This window comes from Neofelis nebulosa, chromosome 3, assembly GCF_028018385.1.
Source record: "Neofelis nebulosa isolate mNeoNeb1 chromosome 3, mNeoNeb1.pri, whole genome shotgun sequence".
Lineage (NCBI taxonomy): Eukaryota > Metazoa > Chordata > Mammalia > Carnivora > Felidae > Neofelis > Neofelis nebulosa.
In genome coordinates, this window is record NC_080784.1 from 110050024 (window position 1) to 110077729 (window position 27706).

The 27706-nt window shown below is 35.6% G+C and overlaps 1 protein-coding gene across 5 annotated transcripts in view; it reads left to right on the forward strand.

The window, feature by feature from the left end:
- LOC131507164 (bifunctional heparan sulfate N-deacetylase/N-sulfotransferase 4) overlaps positions 1–27706 on the forward strand; it is a 428637-nt gene that overhangs the window by 169459 nt on the left and 231472 nt on the right. For all 5 annotated transcript variants that reach the window (XM_058721528.1, XM_058721527.1, XM_058721526.1 and 2 more), the window contains one exon: positions 4030–5256. In XM_058721528.1, the coding sequence (XP_058577511.1) occupies positions 4279–5256 (978 nt within the window). In that variant the 5' untranslated portion in view covers positions 4030–4278. The remainder of the gene's footprint in view (positions 1–4029; positions 5257–27706) is intronic.

Here is a 27706-nt window from a genome sequence, read left to right on the forward strand (position 1 = left end):
CACAGCACTATATAATAAACCTACTTTTCCTCCATGTGTTTCTTCTTTATACTCACACTACTGCCACCCTCATTACACTTCTGACTCCAGATATATGGGGCAATGCTTTGTGACACCGATTGGTTGTCCTACAATTCAATTCAATCTGGCACTAACCAGAGTTATTTCAGACCCCACATGTTTAGGGCTCAGTCCTAGGACACTGCCCCTCACCTTCTGAAGATACCAATTGCAAGTTGTAGGTCCCCAGGTTTTCCACAACCACTCTGACTTTGAGACAAATCAGAGGTTCTTATGACCTCACCTTGGATTCGGATTTGATGGTTTGCTAGGAAAGTCACAAAACTTAGGGAACCACTTATTTCATTTACCAATTTACTGTATGATAAAAGATACAGATGAACAGCCAGATAAAGAGATACATAAGATAAAGTATGGTAGGGTCCTAAGCGCAAGAGTTTCTGTCCCTATGGAGTTGGGGTGCATCCACATTTGTGGATATGTTCACCAACCTGGAAGCTCTCCAGATCCCAAAACCTTGGGAATTTTATGGAGGCTTCATCATGTAGGCATGACCCATTATTGACCTAGTTTCCAGTCCCTCTCCCCTTCCTGTAGGATGAGGGTGAGGCTAAAAGTTCTAAGCATCTAAACAGGGCGTGGTCTTTTTAGTGACCACCAGGAACCCACCAAGCATTGCCTCATTAGAACAAAAGATACTGCTCTCACCCAGGAAATTCCAAGAACTTTAGAAGCTCTGTGTCAGGAACCAGTGTCAAAAACCAAATATTATATCTAAAGATGCTCTTAGTGCTCTTATTATAGGAAATAACAAGTCTTTTAGGAGCTTTATGCCAGCAACAGGAGGACAGATATACATGTATGTGTGTGTATATACATATTTTTTTCTATTACTTCACAACAAGAGATTCAGGCAAATCACAGACTGCATTGCTTTGGCATCCCAAACAATGCCAAACCTCTTCTGTCTCAGGCATAGGACATAAGTAAACATCTCTGGTTTACCATCTTTTATTTTCCAGACTTCTCACTTGCACTGCCTAATTTTTGTTAGGGAAGGATAAGTGGGAGGACTGAATGGGAAGAAGGATAAGTCCTTAGGTTAAAATACACACACACACACACACACACACACACGTTCACATTCAAACTCACATATCCACAATGGTGATAATATGTATCTCTCATTCTTCTAACTCTGAACATATTAATGTTAAATAAATGTCATATTTAAATTTTATTTATTCTTTTGGTTGGCAGATTCTAGTTCCATATGCTTTTTAATTTTTTTTCACTATAACATATTAAGATGAGCCATTCTAATATGCAAAACTGACATCTCATCCTTTGTGTATTCAAAAATAAAAATCACATCTTTAATGTCAGAATAGATAAGGATTTAACAAAGTAGTGTCATCCATTTTTTAAATTCCTTACTAAATTGCCTCTTAAAATACTAAGCAAACCCACAAAGTATGTGAATTAGTCTGTTCTTGTGGGTGATCCAGGGGATGGGGTGGGGTGGGGATGGAGCTAATTCCCTGTACACTTAAAGGATTTTAAAACCAAATACATGAGCTTGGAGAAATCTAGCAATAGATATAATATAAGACTGCATAATTTCCTTTGGCGAATTTCAAATTTTTCAATATTTATTATACATATTGTTTAATTTAATTTTTAGTTTTAAAATGAACTTTATGGCCATGTTCATATATACACAAAACTAGAGGATACAGCATAATTGATTTGTACATTTTAATCAAACCAAAACCTTTTCATTGCTGTATTTCATTTCTTTTATTAAAATACAATTCAGTTTGTTTATAGAGAATAGAGTATTTTGGTACTTGAAAAGTTTTGGAGATCAAATAATTATCTTAAATAATTATTTTTGATAGCAGTATTAGTAAGTGCCTAACATGGAAGTTAATTTTTCTTTAAAGTGAATATGAAACCACTAGGGGGATTTTTCAAATTGGTAAAAATTCAAGTCTATATATAAATAGAATCTGAAGAATTGAAATGTTTGGTAGAAATTTAAAAATTTTTAATTGTGGATATTTGAGGTTGTTTTTATTTTTTCCCCAAAATCTAAGGCATAGACAAATGTTATTCAACTGTTGAATTTTATTTAAATTACCAGGAAAAATGTATTTCAGAACATCAGAACATAAAAATATAAAATGGGAGTAGTATCATATTATAGTTTAATCATTTAGTCTAATAATCTTTTTTTGATGTCCATTTATTTGTGTTTGAGAAAGAGGAGAGGCAGAGAGAGATGGGAACAGAGAATCCAAAGGGCACTGTCATCACAGAGCAGTCGCAGGGCAGGTGGGGCTCAAACTCACTAACTGCGATATCATGGTCATGACCTGAGCTGAGACTGGATGCTCAACCAAAGAGTCACCCAGATGCTCCATAGTTTAATAATCTTTTAATCATTAATAGCTATTAATTACACAGGTTCTTCAAATTAAAAAAAAACCCAAAAACCTATAAAATATTTACAAAATGATACAATATGTATAATATACAACTCATATTACATGTTAATTTGATTTTCTGTGATGTTGTATGTCAATAGTATTATTGTGTATTAAAGTATATGTGTCACAAATTGAAAACATGAACTTTTTTGATTGTTTTCTACTAGTTTGACAAGAGTTTGGTAAACTGGAAATTTGAAAATTCCATAGTCTAAACCAGTTTTGAGAATTAAGAAAATTTTTTATAGAAAGCAATTCACTAAAAATTAGAGTCATCCATCAAAACAAATAAAATAGAATAATGGAAAATTATATCCATTTGTGGTAAAGCCATTTGGGGAAAAATTTTTTTAATTCTCTCTACATTCTTTTTCTTTTGAACTAAAGAAAGTGATATGGAAATAGAACATATGATTATTAGATAAAATTTAATAATGTATTAATAATTAATAATTATAATTAATGTTAATAATGAATATAATATAATCAATATTATAATTACATTAAAATAATCAATTTATTAATAATGAATAAAAATTCAAATTTAATTTCGATTATAGGGGCAAGCCAAATTTAGAATGTGCTTTAAGACAAACATGTCAAAGCTTTTCTTCTCATCTAGGCTTCCTGGCCTCTCATTAGAGGGGTCTGAGGATGGTTGTTCCCATTTTGTTCTTTCTCCTATAGCTCCTCCATCACTTTGCTTCTAAGAATAGAGAAAGAGAAATCCTGTGTATTTTGGCTGGTATGGTGAAGAAGACCAAGTGTCTCCCTGCAACTTCAGAAAAGGATGTGTTATTAAAGGGAAAAACCTGTAACAACTGTATATTACTTAAGACAAAATCATTCCCTCAGCTTGGCACTCCAGATACTTAGCAGACACTTAGAACATGTTTCACTGTTCCAACTCATACACAAATATTTGATTTTCTAATTCTTTATGTAAATAATGTTTACCAGTCCTATAGAAGCAATCTTTATGGTTATTAACATTTTACACTAAAACTTTCTTTCTTAGCTCTCTCTTTTATAAGTTTATTTATTTATTTATTTTGAGAGAGGGGGAAGTGGGGCAGAGAGAGAAAGGGAGACAAAGAATCCCAAGCAGGCTCCCTCCGAGCTGTCAGGACAGAGCCTGATGTGGGTCTTGAACTCACCAATCCATAAGATCATGACCTAAGCTAAAAGAAATCAAGAGTGGTGCGCTTAACCAACCGAGCCACCCAGATGCCTCTCTTAAGTCTCTCTTTTTTTTTTTTTTTTTGAGATGACTAGTTTGAAAAATGATCTCTTTCTTTGGCAAAATGAAATAGGAATCTGTATTCTTGAAGACATGAAAAAAATCTACTCTAATAGTAAAAACCTAGACTGTAAACTTTAAGCTATTAATATTTTAGCATATTAACACACTAAAATTATCTTTGATATGTATTTTTCTTATATATAAGCATCCATATCACATAAACATTTGTATTTATATTTCTGTCTTAGTCATTACATTTCTCCTTTTTTTCAGATAATGTTTAAAGGATTCTGCATCAGTCTTTGGTATTGGACATACTCAAAATCCCTTCTTCAACTTTTGCTCTCCTGGTCCATTGTCTTCCAGCTTTAACTTACTTGTGATCCCTTCAAACATTTTACATGGTTTGCAATGGTTACATGAACTTTTGGGAAGTGATAATTGCACCATCTCATACTTTATTCACTATGGCACTTTAGAAAAAGAAATTGGAAAAAAACTGACAAAGCAGTATTTTAAAAAATGAATCTTATTGTGAAGCTTCGGAGAAGTTTTCGAACATTGATTGTTCTTTTAGCTACCTTTTGTTTGGTGAGCATTGTCATTTCTGCCTATTTCCTCTACTCTGGCTATAAACAGGAAATGACTGTTATTGAAACCACTGCAGAAGCAGAATGTGCTGACATCAAAATTCTACCATATCGGTCAATGGAGCTGAAAACAGTTAAACCTATTGATACATCCAAAACTGATCCTACTGTCCTCCTATTTGTGGAGAGCCAATATTCTCAACTTGGTCAAGATATCATAGCTATCTTGGAGTCTAGCCGATTTCAGTACCAAATGGTCATTGCCCCTGGCAAGGGGGATATACCTCCTCTTACAGATAATGGCAAAGGGAAATATATTTTAGTTATTTATGAAAATATTCTGAAGTATGTCAGCATGGACTCATGGAATCGAGAGCTTTTAGAAAAATACTGTGTGGAATACAGTGTTAGTATAATTGGTTTTCATAAAGCCAATGAGAACAGCTTACCAAGTACACAATTAAAAGGCTTTCCATTAAACCTTTTCAATAATCTAGCTCTAAAGGACTGTTTTGTCAACCCTCAGTCTCCTTTGCTGCATATTACCAAAGCCCCCAAGGTTGAGAAAGGCCCTCTTCCTGGGGAAGACTGGAGTATTTTCCAATATAATCATTCAACCTACCAGCCTGTGCTTTTAACTGAATTACAGACAGAAAAATTTCTTTCATCCTCATCCAGCAAACCACTCTATGCGACAGTGATTCAGGATCTGGGGCTTCATGATGGAATTCAGCGCGTTCTTTTTGGCAACAACTTAAACTTTTGGCTACACAAGCTCATCTTCATAGATGCCATCTCCTTCTTGTCAGGGAAGAGGCTGACACTGTCCTTGGACAGGTACATCCTTGTGGACATTGATGATATCTTTGTTGGGAAAGAGGGAACAAGGATGAATGTCAAAGATGTAAAGGTAAGAGGATTTATAAATAACATCGTAATTTTTGTTTCACTAACTGTGGTATTAATAAAATGTAATTTTGAATATTTTAGATTCCTAGTTATGCAAAGTTTTAAGATGCAGTATGTTTGAAATAAAATAGGCATTAAAAATATTGAACTAAGCCTTAACTATTCCTCACACACATACCCCAGATGCTTTGTAGGGGATAGAACTACAATATCCCAAAGAATATTTACAATTAATTTCCTTGCTCTTCGTAGACCTTGCTCAAGAACTCTGTAGAACTGGCTTTCTCCTTCTAGCACATGTTGCAGTTTGTAGCAGTGAGACCCATATAGTCATAAAACTCGATTCTTCGACTGATCCCCTGCCCTCCTTGGGTTTGACAGTGGTGGTTTAAATACAAGATGGAGAAGTACCTCTTGTAACTTCAAGTAAGCATAGTGTTTGTTTACATGAAATGTTAATATACTTGTAAATGTAGATATGAGCAAAAATGTAGTTTTATAGAGAATGCGTATTGGACTTGAACTCAGAACTCTTCCCTTATTATCTCTTTTATAAATTTATCATATTGTTTTGGGTAACACAACAGTGTTTGACTTTATAACAAATTAACTTTGCGATTGTTACTAGATAAACAAAAAGCCAAATATGGTATACTAGGTTAGGTAGGTAATTCTAAGAATAATTCCTTCTTTTTTTTTAATCTTGATTCAGTATTCTCATTTGTGCCTATCTTGTCCTGTATGTAACTAAATTCATTCCTGGACAAATAATTGTAGCAAACTACAAACAGAAATAATACGACACAACTTAAAATTATAAAAGAACTAAAGATTATAAAGATCATATCATTTTTTATTCCTGCTGTTAGGCTTTTTATCCTCCAAAGATGAAACCTCAATACTACTTCAAAATGACAGCATTTTCCTATCCTGAGGCCTTATGACCAAGTAGTAAGACATGATTAAAACCAGTGAAGTAAGTTCACTTTCTAAAAATGTTCAAAGTACATGTGAACCGGTGGCCTCTATTTTTAATGAGCCACCAAATGAAGCATCACTTGACTGGTACCCAAATACTTCATTTTGGACATTGTTGTAAAGGGATTAAATGATGCCCCTTGAGTTCTGTCTAGATTTTTCTGTTTTTTTCTTACTTGTTTTGTATTTACTATTCCTTTAATTAATATAAACTGTAGTTTTATATTTATTTCAGTATCATAAACAAGCGTTATATGTTTCAAAAGTTTCTCAAGTGATTCGTATCCTGAAACCCTAAAAGGAGAGGGTTTCCTAATTTCAATTTAACAAAGTATATGAATTGAAAAACTTTATGACTCTAACAAACTTTTCCAGCCTAAATTCAGCTATTTCACTTACTCTCAATAAAAACTTACAAATAACTATTCACCACTATACAGTATTCACTGATGACTTTTTAAGTAACATAACCCCAAACAATAATGGAATACTGAAATTTAACAAAACTGGAACAATGTCACAGGCAGAGAAAGGATCAGAAAGATTGTATGTGTATGTGTGTGTGTGTGTCTATATATACATATATATATATACACATACATATATACATATACATATATATATAGAGAGAGAGTGTGTGTGTATGTGCACATGTATCTTAATTATACACTCAACACACACCCACCCACACACACACACTCACACACCCTGACTGTCACTTTGAAAAAAATACTTTTTCATGCCCCTTTTGGTGTTGTTGCTGGTTCTTCCTCAGAACTATTAATCAAAGAGTATCAGAAAATTGATTGGAACTGAGGGTTATTACCCTCTTAGTTAATTAAAGGCCAAGAGGAAATACAACTTTCCAAATATAAAAATTCTAGTCCCAGTCCTTGGCATTTGATTTTTATTTTGACCTTATTTTTTGGATTAATATGATTTTGTGGGAAAAATTTTAAATTATGTGTAGAAAAGTTCTTAATGCTCTCATGTTCTTCATTGTCATGTCCTTTTCTGGTATTGTAGCATTTAATCTTATACTTTGGTAAAGATGAGGAGAAATCTGTCCTCCTTCAAACTCTGCCCAAATTTTCTAAAGCAGAGGTATTGCATGGCTGCTGACATTTTTCTCTATTATACTGAAATGAGAGTAGAGGTACTCTGTTCCTCAACAGAACACATTTAGGAAAGCTGGAGAGTTGTGTTTGAAAATTATTGGTTATATACATGACTGGACTCTTCTTGGGCCATTCACACAATTAGACCTGGAGTATATAGCTGGGAGCATTTAACAACAAACACACCTTTGTGTGCAATACCACCTCACTCTATTGACAAAAAATATATTAGTGTATTTTAGCTTGAGCACATTTTCCCATTTTGAGATAGAGATTCACGATCATACTGCTAAAGAATTAGCATTTTTAAGGTACAGTATTTGATGCAATAAAAAGAGCACATGTTTTCTTTTAATCGAACTTGAAAACCCGCATTCTTTTCACTACATGGTTCTGCCTGACCCAAGCTACCGTAGATCTAGCTTCTTTTAGAAACTTGCATATTTTATTTGATTTCATCATGCCTTCCTCCATCCAAAGCCACTGAGACAGAAATTAGTGTGTTCATTTCCAAGGCAAGCAAAATTAAGCTCACGCAGGTGCAGTAACTATCATCTAATTGCTGCCAAAATTTTATTGCATGTGTAAAAACTTAAGAGGGGCGCCTGGGTGGCTCAGTCGCTTAAGCGTCCCTCTTGATTTTGGCTTAGGTCATGATCACAAACTGAGCTGACAGCACACAGCCTGCTTGAGATTCTCTCTCCTTCTCTCTCTGTCCCTCCCCGGCTCATGCTCTCTCTCTTTCTCTCTCTCTCTCAAAATAAATAAACTTAAAAACAAACCCTCAAGATAGAAGAAATTATTCATGTATATAATCTTCTAGAATTATATTTCAAAAGTTTGTAAAATATTAGCTATTAATAAAGTCAGAAAATATGGTCATGTTTTGACCTGGGAATATTTCTGTGTAATCTTCAAGGCAATCAGAAAATATTCCTATACATCTAAGGTTCTATTAGCGGTATGACCTCAGGTTATTTAGAGTGGTGTCTTAAACACTTGGATTTATTCTTTCCTAGTTTTGAAAACAAATTTTTTTCATAATGGCCTTAATTACATGTATGTAAGCAAAAATAATAAAGGCCATCTCGATTATTAAAGTTTTAATTTTAAAAAACTTCTTGCAGTCAACTAATTAGATTTCTGTGGGAAATGGTTTACCCTTGGTTGAAACATTTGGTATAGTCATAGATGTTTGGTAGAATTAAGATAATATATTCTTTTTTCATAGTTTCCTAAGACAGAATAAATGTTTTTTTTTTCCCCAATGAGGGCTTTGAAAACATGAACATGGTAAATGTAAGCTTTCATATGGACAATGAAATCAGAATTATTTTTGATTCTACCAATAATTTTGGTGCTTTAATCAATTTTGTGACCTCTTGTATTTTTTCTGTTGGCAGTAAGCATCACTATTAGCATTTTTATATGTCTTTACACTTCTTGAGAAAATTAATTTATTCATTTATTGAACATCTACTGTATATAAGACTATATCTAAAACAGTATCTGTGTAATAAATCTGACATTCTTATTTAAAGTTCTATATGATCCAGTTCAATTTACCTTTTCAACATTTATTTGTAATACTTCTCAAAACACACTGCTTGTAGTAGGCTAGCCCCTGTCTATCCATCAGCTGTAGCTTGTTCATGTCTACTTGACCTCTCAGTTTCTGTGCTTTGACTAAAATATGTTTCCTGAATTGACCCATATTTCAAAAGATACTTTAAGTCCTACTTCTTATGAGAAAGTGACACATGTCCTAATGACCCTGGTAGGTGGTGATTTCTCTTTAAATTGAGTCCCTGAATAATCACTAACCTTAACTCTCACTTAGCATCCTCATGCACATGAGCCAACTTCAACATTAGACAGTGAGACAAGTTTTCTTATACATGTACTTTTGAGAAAGTATATAGCAAGAAAACTTAGACATGATTTGAAAATACTTTATTGACAATTATTGCACTGTCTTTAACTGTTTGGTGGATGCAGGACTAAATTAGTCATAGACTTGAGTTACTACGTTAAGAAAAGTAATTTGAGTAGTTTTGTGGTTTGTCTCAAAACGAGTTGTTTGTACATTTTAAGTAGAGTCAGAACTAGAAAAAAATCTATGTTGTAAACCTAGAGTCTAAAAACAAACGGTTAGCAAGCTAATTGTTTTTTTTTCTTTTCTTCTCTCCTCCCTGCCCCCCATATTGTTTTCAATGAATCTGTACCTAGACTAGGGTTAAGAATTGATCCAGATAAAACAATTTAGTGATATCTTAATATGGATGTTATCATGCACTTATTTGACTACATATTTCCTACATATGAAAATCATATGTTCAAAAATTTAAATTGCAAAACAAATTGTGCAAACTGAATGACCGATACATGAAAGATGTTAAGTTAATAGATATAAAGGAGACAATTAATAAAAGATCTTAGACTACAGGTAAATGATTTAGGGTTAGGTCCAATAGCTATGTGAAAGTCTCTTTTACACAAGAAAATGATACAATGAAAATATTTTGGCAATTATTTATATTATTAATGTAAATATTTATTTTTTAATTTTTTTAATTTTTTTTATTTATTTATTTTTATTTTTTTATTTTTTTTATTTTATTTTTTAATATATGAAATTTACTGTCATATTGGTTTCCATACAACACCCAGTGCTCATCCCAAAAGGTGCCCTCCTCAATACCCATCACCCACCCTGCCCTCCCTCCCACCCCCCATCAACCCTCAGTTTGTTCTCAGTTTTTAACAGTCTCTTATGCTTTGGCTCTCTCCCACTCTAACCTTTTTTTTTTTTTTCCTTCCCCTCCCCCATGGGTTTCTGTTACGTTTCTCAGGATCCACATAAGAGTGAAACCATATGGTATCTGTCTTTCTCTGTATGGCTTATTTCACTTAGCATCACACTCTCCAGTTCCATCCACGTTGCTACAAAAGGCCATATTTCATTTTTTCTCATTGCCACGTAGTATTCCATTGTGTATATAAACCACAATTTCTTTATCCATTCATCAATTGATGGACATTTAGGCTCTTTCCATAATTTGGCTATTGTTGAGAGTGCTGCTATAAACATTGGGGTACAAGTGCCCCTATGCATCAGTACTCCTGTATCCCTTGGATAAATTCCTAGCAGTGCTATTGCTGGGTCATAGGGTAGGTCTATTTTTAATTTTCTGAGGAACCTCCACACTGCTTTCCAGAGCGGCTACACCAATTTGCATTCCCACCAACAGTGCAAGAGGGTTCCTGTTTCTCCACATCCTCTCCAGCATCTATAGTCTCCTGATTTCTTCATTTTGGCCACTCTGACTGGCGTGAGGTGGTATCTGAGTGTGGTTTTGATTTGTATTTCCCTGATGAGGAGCGACGTTGAACATCTTTTCATGTGCCTGTTGGCCATCCGGATGTCTTCTTTAGAGAAGTGTCTATTCATGTTTTCTGCCCATTTCTTCACTGGGTTATTTGTTTTTCGGGTGTGGAGTTTGATGAGCTCTTTATAGATTTTGGATACTAGCCCTTTGTCCGATGTGTCATTTGCAAATATCTTTTCCCATTCCGTTGGTTGCCTTTTAGTTTTGTTGGTTGTTTCCTTTGCTGTGCAGAAGCTTTTTATCTTCATAAGGTCCCAGTAATTCACTTTTGCTTTTAATTCCCTTGCCTTTGGGGATGTGCCGAGTAAGAGATTGCTACGGCTGAGGTCAGAGAGTTCTTTTCCTGCTTTCTCCTCTAAGGTTTTGATGGTTTCCTGTCTCACATTCAGGTCCTTTATCCATTTTGAGTTTATTTTTGTGAATGGTGTGAGAAAGTGGTCTAGTTTCAACCTTCTGCATGTTGCTGTCCAGTTCTCCCAGCACCATTTGTTAAAGAGACTGTCTTTTTTCCATTGGATGTTCTTTCCCGCTTTGTCAAAGATGAGTTGGCCACAGGCACATGAAAAGATGTTCAACGTCGCTCCTCATCAGGGAAATACAAATCAAAACCACACTCAGATACCACCTCACGCCAGTCAGAGTGGCCAAAATGAAGAAATCAGGAGACTATAGATGCTGGAGAGGATGTGGAGATACGGGAACCCTCTTGCACTGTTGGTGGGAATGCAAATTGGTGCAGCCGCTCTGGAAAGCAGTGTGGAGGTTCCTCAGAAAATTAAAAATAGACCTACCCTATGACCCAGCAATAGCACTGCTAGGAATTTATCCAAGGGATACAGGAGTACTGATGCGTAGGGGCACTTGTACCCCAATGTTTATAGCAGCACTCTCAACAATAGCCAAATTATGGAAAGAGCCTAAATGTCCATCAACTGATGAATGGATAAAGAAATTGTGGTTTATATACACAATGGAATACTACGTGGCAATGAGAAAAAATGAAATATGGCCTTTTGTAGCAACGTGGATGGAACTGGAGAGTGTGATGCTAAGTGAAATAAGCCATACAGAGAAAGACAGATACCATATGTTTTCACTCTTATGTGGATCCTGAGAAACGTAACAGAAACCCATGGGGGAGGGGAAGGGGAAAAAAAAAAAAAGAAAAGAGGTTAGAGTGGGAGAGAGCCAAAGCATAAGAGACTGTTAAAAACTGAGAACAAACTGAGGGTTGAGGGGGGTGGGAGGGAGGGCAGGGTGGGTGATGGGTATTGAGGAGGGCACCTTTTGGGATGAGCACTGGGTGTTGTATGGAAACCAATTTGACAGTAAATTTCATATATTAAAAAATAAATAAATAAATAAATAAATAAATAAAATAAAATAAAAAAAAAGATGAGTTGGCCATACGTTTGTGGGTCTAGTTCTGGGGTTTCTATTCTATTCCATTGGTCTATGTGTCTGTTTTTATGCCAATACCATGCTGTCTTGATGATGACAGCTTTGTAGTAGAGGCTAAAGTCTGGGATTGTGAGGCCTCCTGCTTTGGTCTTCTTCTTCAAAATTACTTTGGCTATTCGGGGCCTTTTGTGGTTCCATATGAATTTTAGGATTGCTTGTTCTAGTTTCGAGAAGAATGCTGGTGCAATTTTGATTGGGATTGCATTGAATGTGTAGATAGCTTTGGGTAGTATTGACATTTTGACAATATTTATTCTTCCAATCCATGAGCAGGGAATATCTTTCCATTTCTTTATATCTTCTTCAATTACCTGCATAAGCTTTCTATAGTTTTCAGCATACAGATCTTTTACATCTTTGGTTAGATTTATTCCTAGGTATTTTATGCTTCTTGGTGCAGTTGTGAATGGGATCAGTTTCTTTATTTGTCTTTCTGTTGCTTCATTGTTAGTGTATAAGAATGCAACTGATTTCTGTACATTGATTTTGTATCCTGCAACTTTGCTGAATTCATGTATCAGTTCTAGCAGACTTTTGGTGGAGTCTATCGGATTTTCCCTGTATAATATCATGTCATCTGCAAAAAGCGAAAGCTTGACTTCATCTTTGCCAATTTGGATGCCTTTGATTTCCTTTTGTTGTCTGATTGCTGATGCTAGATCTTCCAGCACTATATTAAACAACAGCGGTGAGAGTGGGCATCCCTGTCGTGTTCCTGATCTCAGGGAAAAAGCTCTCAGTTTTTCCCCGTTGAGGATGATGTTAGCTGTGGGCTTTTCATAAATGGCTTTTATGATCTTTAAGTATGTTCCTTCTATCCCGACTTTCTCAAGGGTTTTTATTAAGAAAGGGTGCTGGATTTTGTCAAAGGCCTTTTCTGCATCGATTGACAGGATCATATGGTTCTTCTCTTTTTTTGTTGTTAATGTGATGTATCACGTTGATCGATTTGCGAATGTTGAACCAGCCCTGCATCCCAGGAATGAATCCCACTTGATCATGGTGAATAATTCTTTTTATATGCTGTTGAATTTGATTTGCTAGTATCTTATTGAGAATTTTTGCATCCATATTCATCAGAGATATTGGCCTGTAGTTCTCTTTTTTTACTGGGTCTCTGTCTGGTTTAGGAATCAAAGTAATACTGGCTTCATAGAATGAGTCTGGAAGTTTTCCTTCCCTTTCTATTTCTTGGAATAGCTTGAGAAGGATAGGTACTATCTCTGCTTTAAACGTCTGGTAGAACTCCCCTGGGAAGCCATCTGGTCCTGGACTCTTATTTGTTGGGAGATTTTTGATAACCGATTCAATTTCTTCGCTGGTTATGGATCTGTTCAAGCTTTCTATTTCCTCCTGGTTGAGTTTTGGAAGAGTGTGGGTGTTTAGGAATTTGTCCATTTCTTCCAGGTTGTCCAATTTGTTGGCATATAATTTTTCATAGTATTCCCTGATAATTGTTTGTATCTCTCAGGGATTGGTTGTAATCATTCCATTTTCATTCATGATTTTATCTATTTGGGTCATCTCCCTTTTCTTTTTGAGAAGCCTGGCTAGAGGTTTGTCAATTTTGTTTATTTTTTCAAAAAACCAACTCTTGGTTTCGTTGATCTGCTCTACAGTTTTTTTAGATTCTATATTGTTTATTTCTGCTCTGATCTTTATTATTTCTCTTCTTCTGCTGGGTTTGGGGTGCCTTTGCTGTTCTGCTTCTATTTCCTTTAGGTGTGCTGTTAGATTTTGTATTTGGGATTTTTCTTGTTTCTTGAGATAGGCCTGGATTGCAATGTATTTTCCTCTCAGGACTGCCTTCGCTGCGTCCCAAAGCGTTTGGATTGTTGTATTTTCATTTTCGTTTGTTTCCATATATTTTTTAATTTCTTCTCTAATTGCCTGGTTGACCCACTCATTCGTTAGTAGGGTGTTCTTTAACCTCCATGCTTTTGGAGGTTTTCCAGACTTTTTCCTGTGGTTGATTTCAACCTTCATAGCATTGTGGTCTGAAAGTATGCATGGTATAATTTCAATTCTTGTAAACTTATGAAGGGCTGTTTTGTGACCCAGTATATGATCTATCTTGGAGAATGTTCCATGTGCACTCGAGAAGAAAGTATATTCTGTTGCTTTGGGATGCAGAGTTCTAAATATATCTGTCAAGTCCATCTGATCCAATGTATCATTCAGGGCCCTTGTTTCTTTATTGACTGTGTGTCTAGATGATCTATCCATTTCTGTAAGTGGGGTGTTAAAGTCCCCTGCAATGACCACATTCTTATCAATAAGGTTGCTTATGTTTATGAGTAACTGTTTTATATATCTGGGGGCTCCGGTATTTGGCGCATAGACATTTATAATTGTTAGCTCTTCCTGATGGATAGACCCTGTAATTATTATATAATGCCCTTCTTCATCTCTTGTTACAGCCTTTAATTTAAAGTCTAGTTTGTCTGATATAAGTATGGCTACTCCAGCTTTCTTTTGGCTTCCAGTAGCATGATAAATAGTTCTCCATCCCCTCACTCTCAATCTAAAGGTGTCCTCAGATCTCAAATGAGTCTCTTGTAGACAGCAAATAGATGGGTCTTGTTTTTTTATCCATTCTGATACCCTATGTCTTTTGGTTGGCACATTTAATCCATTTACATTCAGTGTTATAGAAAGATACGGGTTTAGAGTCATTGTGATGTCTGTATGTTTTATGCTGGTAGTGATGTCTCTGGTACTTTGTCTCACAGGATCCCCCTTAGGATCTCTTGTAGGGCTGGTTTCGTGGTGACAAATTCCTTCAGTTTTTGTTTGTTTGGGAAGACCTTTATCTCTCCTTCTATTCTAAATGACAGACTTGCTGGATAAAGGATTCTCGGCTGCATATTTTTTCTGTTTAGCACACTGAAGATATCGTGCCAAGCCTTTCTGGCCTGCCAAGTTTCAAAGGAGAGATCAGTCACGAGTCTTATAGGTCTCCCTTTATATGTGAGGGCACGTTTATCCCTTGCTGCTTTCAGAATTTTCTCTTTATCCTTGTATTTTGCCAGTTTCACTCTGATATGTCGTGCAGAAGATCGATTCAAGTTACGTCTGAAGGGAGTTCTCTGTGCCTCTTGGATTTCAATGCCTTTTTCCTTCCCCAGTTCAGGGAAGTTCTCAGCTATAATTTCTTCAAGTACACCTTCAGCACCTTTCCCTGTCTCTTCCTCCTCTGGGATACCAATTATGCGTATATTATTTCTTTTTAGTGTATCACTTAGTTCTCTAATTTTCCCTTCATACTCCTGGATTTTTTTTTATCTCTCTTTCTTTCAGCTTCCTCATTCTCCATAACTTTATCTTCTAGTTCACCTATTCTCTCCTCTGCCTCTTCAATCCGAGCCGTCGTGGTCCATTTTGTTTTGCATTTCATTTAAAGCGTTTTTCAGCTCCTCGTGACTGTTCCTTAGTCCCTTGATCTCTGTGGCAAGAGATTCTCTGCTGTCCTGTATACTGTTTTCAAGCCCAGCGATTAATTTTATGACTATTATTCTAAATTCACTTTCTGTTATATTATTTAAATCCTTTTTGATCAGTTCATTAGCTGTTGTTATTTCCTGGAGATTCTTCTGAGGGGAATTCTTCCGTTTGGTCATTTTGGATAGTCCCTGGAGTGGTGAGGATCCGCAGGGCACTTCCCCCGTGCTGTGGTGTATAACTGGAGTTGGTGGGTGGGGCCGCAGTCCGACCTGATGTCTGCCCCCAGCCCACCGCTGCTGGGGCCACAGTCAGACTGGTGTGTGCCTTCTCTTCCCCTCTCCTAGGGGCGGGATTCACTGTGGGGTGGCGTGGCCCGTCTGGGCTACTTGCACACTGCCAGGCTCGTGGTGCTGGGGATCTGGCATATTAGCTGGGGTGGGTAGGCAAGGTGCACGGGGGCAGTAGGGGCAGGCTAGCTCGCTTCCTCTTAGGTGATCTACTTCAGGAGGGGCCCTGTGGCAGCGGGAGGGAGTCAGACCTGCTGCCGGAGGGGTGGCTCCGCAGAAGCACAGCGTTGGGTGTTTGCACGGAGCAAGCGAGTTCCCTGGCAGGAACCGGTTCCCTTCGGGATTTTGGCTGGGGGATGGGCTAGGGAGATGGCGCTGGTGAGCGCCTTTGTTCCCCGCCAAGCTGAGCTCTGCCGTCCGGGGGCTCAGCAGCTCTCCCTCCCTTTGTCCTCCAGCCTTCCCGCTTTCTGAGCAGAGCTGTTAACTTATGACCTCCCAGAGGCTAAGTCGTGCTTGCTGTCGGAACACAGTCCGTCCGGCCCCTCCGCTTTTGCCAGCCAGACTCGGGGGCTCTGCTTGGCCAGTGAGCCGCCCCTCCGCCCCGGCTCCCTCCCGCCAGTCCGTGGAGCGCGCACCGCCTCGCCGCCCTTCCTACCCTCTTCCGTGGGCCTCTCGTCTGCGCTTGGCTCTGGAGACTCCGTTCTGCTCATCCTCTGGCGGTTTTCTGGGTTCCTTAGGCAGGTTTAGGTGGAATCTAAGTGATCAGCAGGACGCACGGTGAGCCCAGCGCCCTCCTACGCCGCCATCTTCCGGAACTCCTCCTATTAATGTAAATATTTAAATAAAATCTCAGTTCAAACTTTTGTAGGAATTATGACATTTAAGAGGGACAAGGTTGCTATGAATAGGAAAGAAGAAATCTATCATAAAAGAAAATTTCAAAATCTTGATTAATCATTTGAATAAGGTTGGAAGAGAAAAGAAAAAAAAACTTATGATTTCTAAAGTTGTGATCTAATAAAATAAGAAATTATTGATGCTATGAATATCAGCACAGAAGATGAGAAGCTATATTGGTAATTGAAAGATTAGTTTTATAACATTTTAACATTATGACTGAAACATATTGCTACATCTGACAAATTAATAGAAAAAAATTTTTTTAGAATGCTTGATATCCTAGACTGAATGGAGTCACTATCAAAAAAGGGAGCTGAAAAGTAAAAATTATATGTGGTAAATGGAATCCAGATTTAACATATTAACCAGTGTAGATCCAGCAATGCAGAACAGTCCAGACAGTAGGAGTTGGATGGATGGCCCAGTCAGACAATCAAGCAAGCAGCATCTGAAAGTTGTTTGACAGTTTCTAAGTAGGTGAGCAAGACATGTAATCAGTTAAGTGTAGCATAACAGCTGGGTAGTGGCCCAGGCAAGTAGGATCAGATTTTATCAAGATATTTCACAACAAATTGAAGATACTCAGTCCTGGGATTAGTCTGTAGGCAAAAATAGTCTTCTATCTGAGAAAAAATGGCACAGAAGGCAGTGGCCCAATTATAGAAGAGTAAGATTTGACAATATATGACAACCTGGAGATCAACATAGGGAACATGACAAGGAACTTGGAAGGCAGGAGCTCAAGCATAACAATAACCCTATGCAGAAGAGAGGAGCCATCAGTTAGACCTGCTGAAATTGCAGCCCTGACAATGATCTAGAATTCTTAGGACTGTAAGGGAAGAGCTACATTTAGTTTCTCATGGAATCCTTAGATGCCCAGCTGCAATAATTATACTATTTCAAGTTGCTCAATTGGTTCAAAAGAAAAACAGACACTGTCGGAGGCTTATCATAGGAATGATTCATTTTCTGTATAAACTTAGTTAGAATCACTGTGTCAATTAAAATATTTTTGTAATTTGAGTTTGTCTTGGCTGAAAAGATATGCTCTATATAATGTATTTTGTCAAAGTCAGTAGTGAGTTCAGAAAACTCAGACAAAATTTGAGTTTTGTTTCCAAGCTTGGAAGAGGACAGCCACTATATGGATGTATTTAATAAAAAAAATTTCCTGGACGCCTGGGTGGTTCAGTGGGTTAAGTGCCCTACTCTTGATTTCAGCTCATTTCATGATCTCACAGTCATGAGATCGAGTCCTGCATCGAGCTCCACATGGGGCTTCGCGCTGGGCTCTTTTCAGGGCTCCATGCTATGCATGCTTAAGATTCTCTCTCTCCCTCTCTTTCTACCCCTCCCCAACTTGCACGTGCTCTCTTTCTCTCATTCTCTCTCTCAAAAAGAAAACTCCTTCCTTCTTTTATTTATAATCATAATGTAAATGTCTCAGATTTTCTTTTCTTCTGAACTTTTTCATGTGGCACCATACATATGACTTTGTCAGTGGAAGAGAACACTATCTCTTCCAAAAGATATTTCTTTATGGAAGTAAATAAGGTCGCTACTTAAAAAAAATTACTAAAATTATATAAAAGTGCACTTTTAAATGATGGAATGAAAAAAAGAGAGAGAGAGAAAATATATACTGGTAATATCCCTCCAAATTGGGCATTTAACTAAAAACATTAACATTCTGTTTATTAACTTAAAATAATTTAATTCAATGTCCAAATCATTATTTCTCACCTATGGGCTCCACATTTTTTATTATAAAGTATACACAAACATAAAATATTCAGTTCTTGTTTTCATTAGAATAGGCAGGACATGTTCCCAGTTATCTGCATTACAAGGTAGAATGCAATATATACCAAGACAAAATGTTGACAATGGGAAAAAAAGAGGGCCTAATTCTAAGAATCAGGGAAATTTCATGGAGGGGTGGCATCTGAGTCCTCTGTGATGGTATGACAGAACACTAGCAAATCAAGAAGAGGAAGTATATTCATGGTCAATGGATCAATCCAAGCTAATATCTGGCCAAAAATATCAGAATATTTTTGGGAATGGTAAGTTGTCTGTGTTGCTTGGATGATAAAGTAAGAGGTAGCAGTGTTATTAAATGCTGAATATGTTGGTTGTGGCCATAATATAGAGCTTTGTTGACAGAAGGATACTATTTGAGTCACTGAAGAATTTAAGCCAGGAAGTAACCTGATCAGGGCTGGGATCAAGAAAAGTATATTGTTTGAACGAGGGATATGTTTTTGTGGAGACCTGTCAAAAAATGATTGCAACAATATAGAAATAATAATTCTTATTTATTTTTAAAAATAGGATTTATTTAGCATATTGATATATACTCAGCACTGTGCTAATGATTAACAGGCAGTATATCATTTAATACAGCAACACTAAAGAGGAAATATTTTGTACATTTGCTGAATGATTAAAATGAGGCTTGACAATATTAAGATACCCACCTAGGTAATAAGTGGCAGAGCAAACACACCCAAACTGTCATGAATGTCTAAGCTTTCTTTTAGAAATCAGTGCTGGGAGTTTGGATTTGAGTCTCAGTGCCAGCAGTAACCAGTTAACTTTGAACATCTTTATTAACCTCTCCAATTCTCAGATTATAGATCCATAACAGCAGTGTAAAGCGACCCAGTCCTTAGCATTGTAGTGAACCTTTAGAAAGATAAGGAGTGGAAAGTTTCTAGGATAGAGTCTGACCTGTAACATTTACTCAGTTTAGCTCAGTGGTAGTCCGGATGGAACAGGGAGATTGGGAGAGCCCATGCAGAATTGATGGGACTTGGGCACCTACTCAATGGAGGGAGCAGAGAAAAAGGTGGAGATGTGGCATCATGGTTTTTCCTGGGGATATCCATTAATACATGCAGAATCAGACAGAAGAAAAGGTGTCAGGAAAATGAGTTTGGTTTAAGGTCTGATGATTTAACATGGGATATCCAAATGTAGGCATTTAAAAAAGCAAATCTAAATTTTCAGACACTGTCAGAGGTGGCAGTTTAGATTTAGAAATCATCAAGCTTAATACTTGCAAGCTTAGTGATGATCACTAAAGGGAAATGAATCAAAGAAGAAAAAAATACAGGTTGAACGTATCTTTTGGATGTCCTGTAATAAACTCAAGATTATGACAAGTTAGTTTCCTACATAGAAAACTGTTTCACGTACAAAGAGAGTAGCCATCCGAACAGCCTCTTCATTAATAATATGGAAAAAAAGCCTGAAATATCAGTAAGTGCTGCGTGTCTTCAGAGAAATAAAATTAAAGGAATGTCCAATTGAGAATAGCATGGTGTTCATGCAACAAAGAAGGCACAATCATTTATCTGGTATTTGGCATTTTGGATTATATTTTCCTTCTTATTTATGACCTCTTGATGAACAAGAATTGCAATATGTCCCCCCTCACTAATGTGACTGTGAGATGTACCAAATAACTCTTCGTTATAAATATTCCTGAAATGTGGAGTGATATATAGGGATTAAGTATAAAGAGAACAAGAAAGCTAAATCCTCATTCTAATGGGAAATATTTTCTAAATTTTCAAAATGGTCTTCTAATTATATTCTAATGAAATATTTTTATTTAGTTCTTATGTTTTTATTTTCTTGATGACAGTGTTCATTCTGAACTTGTCTAGTTTTGTTGTTGTTGTTGTTGTTGTTGTTGTTGTTGTTGTTGTTGTTGTAAACAAGGATTTTGGAGGCATACTTTCATTTAAACCTGTTTTCTGGGTATCAGTTATTACTTCTTTAGGGGCGCGTGGGTGGTTCAGTTGGTTGAGCCTCTGACTACAAAGTACAAAAAGTACATTTAGGGATGCCTGGGTGGCTCAGTCAGTTGAGCATCTGACTACAGCTCAGGTCATGATCTCACGGTTCCTGGGTTCAGGCCATGTCAGGCTTTGTGCTGACAGCTCAGAGCCTGGAGCCTGCTTCTGATTCTGTGTCTCCCTCTCTCTCTGCCCCTTCCCCAGCTTGTACTCTTTCTCTCTCTCTCTTTCTCAAAAATAAATAAACATCAAAAACATTTAAAAATTATTACTTATTTAAAAGGTGCATTTTAAAACAAGACCTGTTAACCAAATGAGGATTGTCTACTCAGAATATTTTTTAAAGTTTTTTTTTTGTATGCATATTAGATTTTAATTTGAGACTGGACATTCCCTGAATTAATTTGCACCCAAAACAGATTAAATAGTAATGGATCGAACACTAACATGAGTGCTCACTTTGGTTAGTTTACAGTATAACATAATTACTGAGCAGAGAACAATCTTTTGATACAGCAGGGGAAGAACACAATTAAAGCCCATGAGCTCTATTTTGCCATTTAAGATGTAGCAATTGTCTCCATGGGAAAGAGAAAATGTTAGAAAATATTTTGGTAAAAACAACCAAGCTAGCCAAGTCTCAGCAAGGTAGAGAAACAATTAGAGTTTAGAGTTCTTAAATCTCATTGTTAATGCCTAAAAGCCCTGGGGATATTCATGGGGATATTTTCTGATTAGTTTTGTATATTTTCTCATTCTCTATGATGATATAAATAGTGATTAATGCTCAGATTATAATGATCCTCTTCAGCTAAAGCCATGTTTTGTTATGATAGTCATCAAAAGATACCACAAAATGGTTTAATTTCTAAAGAATGTCTGAAAAGAAAAACAAAACAAAACAAAAACTTGCTCCTTTTATACTCCCTGTAGAAATACCCATTGTGTGTTCCTAGGTAAATTATCATGTAATGAAGCATCTTAATTATATAATCCTGAGGAAGCTAGAATAGTAGTGGTAGTAATAGTATTCGGATAATAGATTAAACTATTAAAGTAGTTATAGAAATTGAATTTTATTTTCATTCAACTCATAATTTTTCAAGCCTAATCTGAGCCAAGCTCTCTAACTCTTTGCTGGGATTGATAATTTCCACTTGCTACTTCCTTTTTTCAAATAAATCAAATATTCCTCTGATGTGTTCCTTTATTATTATACTCTATACACATTTCATACATTCTAAAAAGTGTGTGTGTGTGTGTATATATATATATATATATATATATATATATAAAATGAATATTATTAAAAGAATGATAAGAACGCCTTTGTACCACTTAGCTTAGGACATAGAGTATTATCACCTCTCCAATCACACACCACCTTTTCTCCTAGAGAAGTAATTAATATCCTGAATTTTGAGAGCTACAGGCATTGAGACTGCTACCATACATACAATACAAATTTCCTGCAATTTTCCCCTTACTTTTATTCCTGAGATTCATCTACATTGATGTTTATAACTCTGGTTCGTGAAACTTAATTTCTCTGTAATATTTATTTTCTCCAATGTGGATATTATCAGACTTTTAAATTACTTGGCTATTTGGTGGATATAAAATTATATATGAGTTGTTATTTGCATTTCTTGATTATTTATGAGGTTGGATAGCTTTTTTGTACTTAATGACCATGTTTTTTCCAAGTTTTCCTATTTTTAACTGCATTAAAAGTAAGTTGCAAAATATTACATTTCATCTCTAACTACCTCAACATTGATTTCCTAAGAAAAGGCTATCCTCCTTCAATAAAAATAACAGTATCACATTTGAGAAAATTGAAAGTACAATATTTTTTTATAGTGTATATTAACAATTTATCCAATTGGTCAAATTCTTTTTTTTTTTTTAAGTTTATTTATTTATTTATTTATTTTGAGAGAAAGAGTGGAGGGGAGGGACAGACAGAGGGAGAGAGAATCCCAAACAGGCTCCACACTGTCAGGGATGAGCCAGATGTGGGGCTCGTACCCATGAACCGTGAGATCATGACCTGAGTTGCAATCAAGAGTTGGACACTTAACTGACTGAGCCAGTTGGCAGGTGCCCCAGCCCACCAAATCCTTTATATCTTATTTTGTTTTTTCAGGATCAAATTAAGATTATACTATCAACATAGTCTCTTTAATTTATTTTAATGTGGTATAGTTCTTGCACTTTTTTACTGTTACCTATTGACATTTTTTTTGGTTGTTATGACTTTATTTTTCAGAGCACTTTTAGGTTTATAGCAAAATTGAGAGGAAGGTGCAGGAATTTCCTATATATCCCTGCCTTCACAGTTGCATAGCCCCCATTATCAATATCCCCCACCAGAGTTGCACATGTTGCAACTGATGAACCTAAAGTGACATCATAATCATCCAAAGTCCATATAATTGTTTGGACAATTGTACAATGACATGTATTCATCATAATGGTATCATACAGAACATTTTCACTGCCCTAAAAAATTCTCTGTGCTCCACCTATTCATCCCTGCTCTCCTACTTTTTCATATATTTTGCACAGCCTGTGTCATTTTCTCATCTAAACTTTCAATTACTTGTTTTTATATTGGATTTTAGTTCTTTGTATAGTCTGGATTAATCCCTTGTGGATATGTTTGCAAATATCTTCTCCTGGCATACTACATGTCTTTTCACTTCTTTTAATGGTGCCATTTCACTGATGAAAAATATTTAATTTTTATTGTAGTAAAATATATCAATGTTTTAAATATATTATTTGTGGACATTTTTTGTATGCATGTTTTGTCATCTCTGTCTCAAGAAGTTTGCATAATACTGGCCTTATTTGTTATTTAAATGTTCTTTAAAATAATAATGTGAACCAGGGGCGCCTGGGTGGCGCAGTCGGTTAAGCGTCCGACTTCAGCCAGGTCACGATCTCGCGGTCCGTGAGTTCGAGCCCCGCGTCAGGCTCTGGGCTGATGGCTCGGAGCCTGGAGCCTGTTTCCGATTCTGTGTCTCCCTCTCTCTCTGCCCCTCCCCCGTTCATGCTCTGTCTCTCTCTGTCCCAAAAATAAATAAAAAAACGTTGAAAAAAAAAATTTAAAAAAAAAAAATAATAATGTGAACCTAAAATTTCATTAGGGGATACATTAAAATTAATAACTTTTTAAAAATTGTTATTATATATATTTTTCTTTTCTAAAATACATTTCGAGTTAATTATAACTAATATTTTCAAAAAATTTTTCCATTGCATTACTTCAAAATGTCTAATTTAAATTTGTTCACAATAGACATTTATTATAATTATATTTTCATGTTTCTTTATTTGTTTTGAGAGCGAGAACAGAAGCAGGGGAGGGGCAGAGAGAGGGACAGAGAGAATCCCAAGCAGGATCTGCATTGTTAATGCAGAGCCAGACACAGGGCTAGATCCCACAAACTGTGAGATCATGACCTTAGCTAAAATCAAGAGCCTGGTGCTCAAATGACTGAGCCACCGAGGTGCCCCATTGTTTATTATATTTTAAATCTCTCTAGTGGTTGGTTATGTCATAGTTTGGGTTCTAATGTTGTTCATTTTTATTATTCCTCTTCCATTTTTTGATTGATCCATTACAGAGATTGGCTAATTTTATTTTCTCTTTTTTTAATCCTCTCTTTTGCTCCTTTTTATTTTCTGTCAATGTTTGTTTTTATCTTTATACATTCTTAACTTCTGAAAGTTTTGTTTTATTCTGATGTGGGTTTTTTTTGTCTTCTTAAAATACATAACTAACTCATTAAGTGTCACCCTTTTTCTCTCATCTAATATAGCATTCAGGGTCGTATATTTCAATATTATGATTTAAATAACTATGTGTGCTTTTAAAAAGTGGTAGTGCTTGTCATCCAGTTATGAGTATTGTCTGATTTTTGTCACGATTTCTTTTTTTGACCTTAAAACCAATCATGAGAGTGTTTTCAGATTTTCCTAATATATAAAATGCTTTAAGTATGTTTTTAAAGTATCTTTCTTTAAGTATGTGCATACTGAGTGTTTGCTAATTTATTGAGACTTGCATTATGGAGCAGTATGCGTTCATTGTCTTTCAGCTTTCTCCTATGTGTGTGCTTGAAAAAGGTGTATCTTCTCCAGTTCAGGGGTTCAGAGATCTAGTTATCTGTCATCTTTGCACAAGATTGTTAATTGTGTTACTAAAATCCTTTGTATATTTCTGAGTTTTTGTCTGCTGATATGGGTATTTCTTATCTGTTTGACCTGTGATGATTATGTCTACATCTACATTGACTATGGTAAAATTTCCAGTATTGCTAATGCTTTCAGTTTTTGATTTATATATCATATAGCTCTGGTTTTGTTTTTTGTTTTTTTGTTTGTTTTTACTTCTTAGATGTTTACTATTACTATATCTTTCTGGTGAACTAAAGCCTTTATTAATTACATTATGAAATGGCTTCCATCATATCTGAAATACTTTTTTACTAAGATTTTCTTTTTTTTTTGACATATGGTTCCACTTTAGCAGTTTTGCCTGCTAAATCATTATGCATGTTTTTATTCTCAATCTTTCTAAGCCCTATGGACTTAGTTGTGTCTCTGGTAACAAAATATAAATTCATATTATTGATGTTGTTTTTTAATATGGTCTGACCATCTTTTTTAAATCTAATGAATCTAATCAAATCTCCAGAAAATAAGAGAGATGAAATTTTCAAAGAATAATAGCTCTGACTTTTTCAAATTCAATGAATGACAACATATTTCCAATACAGAGAGCTTCCTCACAAAAAAATCTGCAGAATAAACCAAAAATAAATCCCCACCTAGATACATTATAATGATACAAAATAACACAAGATTAAGTTCTCTTCCTGGAAAAAAAAAAAAGTTGACTGGCAGTTGATTTTTGAAAAGCAGCAATGGAAGCCAGATTTAAAATCATCTTTTTGGGGGATGAGAGTCTTCTTTGTGCAAAACAGGAACAGAGAGGTGGTTTTTGGTTTTTAGTTTGGGGTGGGGTTTTTGTTGTTTTTTTGTTTAGTTATGTTGTTTCTGGTTTTGTTTTGTTTTGTTTTGTTTTGTTTAGCATAGAAGCTGAATGATGGGAAGATGCTCCTTCCCAATCTTAAATTCTGCTTCAAACAAATCTGGTCTAAATATAAGTTGCCTGTGTTCTGAACATGAGGATATGTTTCACTGAAGGACACTTGATTTGGGTGGGAAAAGACTATCTTTGTAGGTGAAAATAATACTTAAAACATTCATTTGAGATAAAGATTGAATCTGTATGGAAACCAATTTGACAATAAATTTCATATATTAAAAAATAATAATAATAAAATAAAAAATAAAAAATTGATCAAGTAAAAAAAAAAAAAAGATTGAATCTGGCCTAACTGGTCATTATAATTTTGTGCAAGTTACTTAATCTTATGTGACACACTTTTTCCTCATTCATAGAGTGAGATCTAATAATAGCACGTATTCAACAGGTGGCTGTGAACATTAAATAATTTAACTGAATAACACTAGGAAAGTACCTGACATTTTGTAAAAATCAAATAATTTTCTTGATAATGGAGTTCAAGAAAATGATTCCTGTGATTTTTTTCAGTATTTTGATTACTCTATTTTATTGATTCTAAGACTCACATTTAATTTCATACTTTATCATCTCAGATATTAGGTATATCTTTTAATTCAAAACCTGTTATATTTTATGAAGTATAATAATTAAAACTAATTTTATTTTCTTTTTCAAAAAAATATTATTGAAACGTTGTTAATATAAAATGTCATATTGGTTTCAGGTGACAACATATTGATTTGACAATTCTATACACTACTCAATGCTCATCATGAGTCATCATCAGTCACCAAACAAATGTTATTAAAATATTATTGACTATATTCCCTTGTTGTATTTTTCATTCTCATTTCATTTATTTTGTAGCCAGATGTTTGTACTTCTTAATCCCCTTCCTCCATTTCATCTGTCTCCTTCCATCTTACCCCATCTCTGGCAACCACCAGTTCGTTCTCTGTATTTAATAATCTGTTTGTTCATTTGTTTTGTTTTTAAATTTTTTTATTACTTATTTTTGAAAATGAGAGAATAGAGCACAAGAGGGAGAGGGTTAGAGAAAGGGAGACACAGAATCCAAAGCAGGCTCCAGGCTCTGAGCTGTCAGCACAGAGCCCCATATGGGACTCGAACCCACAAACCATGAGATCATGACCTGAGCCAAAGTCTGATGCTTAACTGACTGAGCCACCCAGGCACTCCTGAGTTTGACTACTTTAGATTCCACATATATGAAAAATCATATAGTATTTGTGTTTCTGTGTCTCCTCTATTTTACTTAGCATAATTTCCTCCAGATTCATTCATGTTGTTACAAATGTCAGAATGTCCTTTTTAAAGGCTGAATAATATTCCATTATATGTGTTACCACATTTTCTTTATCCATTCATCTGTTGATGGGTATTTAGGTTGTTTATATATCTTGGCTATTGTAAATAATGCTGTGATAAACAGGGGAATGCAGGTATCTCTTCAAAATCCTGATTTCAATTCCTAGTATTGGATAAATACCTAGAAGTAGAATTGCTAGATCATATGATAGTTATATATTTTTTTTAATTTTTTAACGTTTATTTTTGACAGAGAGAGAAAGAGAGAGTGAGTTGAGAGACAGAGTGTGATCGGGGGAGGGACAGAGAGAGAGGGAGACACAGAATCTGAAGCAGGCTCCAAGCTCCATGCTGTCAACACTGAGCCCGAAGTGGGGCTCAAACTCACTGAACCATGAGATCATGACCTGAGCCGAAGTCAAGCATCCCTTCTTTTGATTTGAAACTTGAATGCATTACATATGAAATATAATTCAAGTGTTTTTTATTTGCTTGCAAATAACTCTTACAAATGATATTTGGTAAAAGATATTTCATATCCAATGCTTTCTGAGATTCATACCACATATCTGCTGCATGTATTTTTCTTTATAAGATGCAGTTAACCTAAAAGAAGGTTGCAATAAACAAAG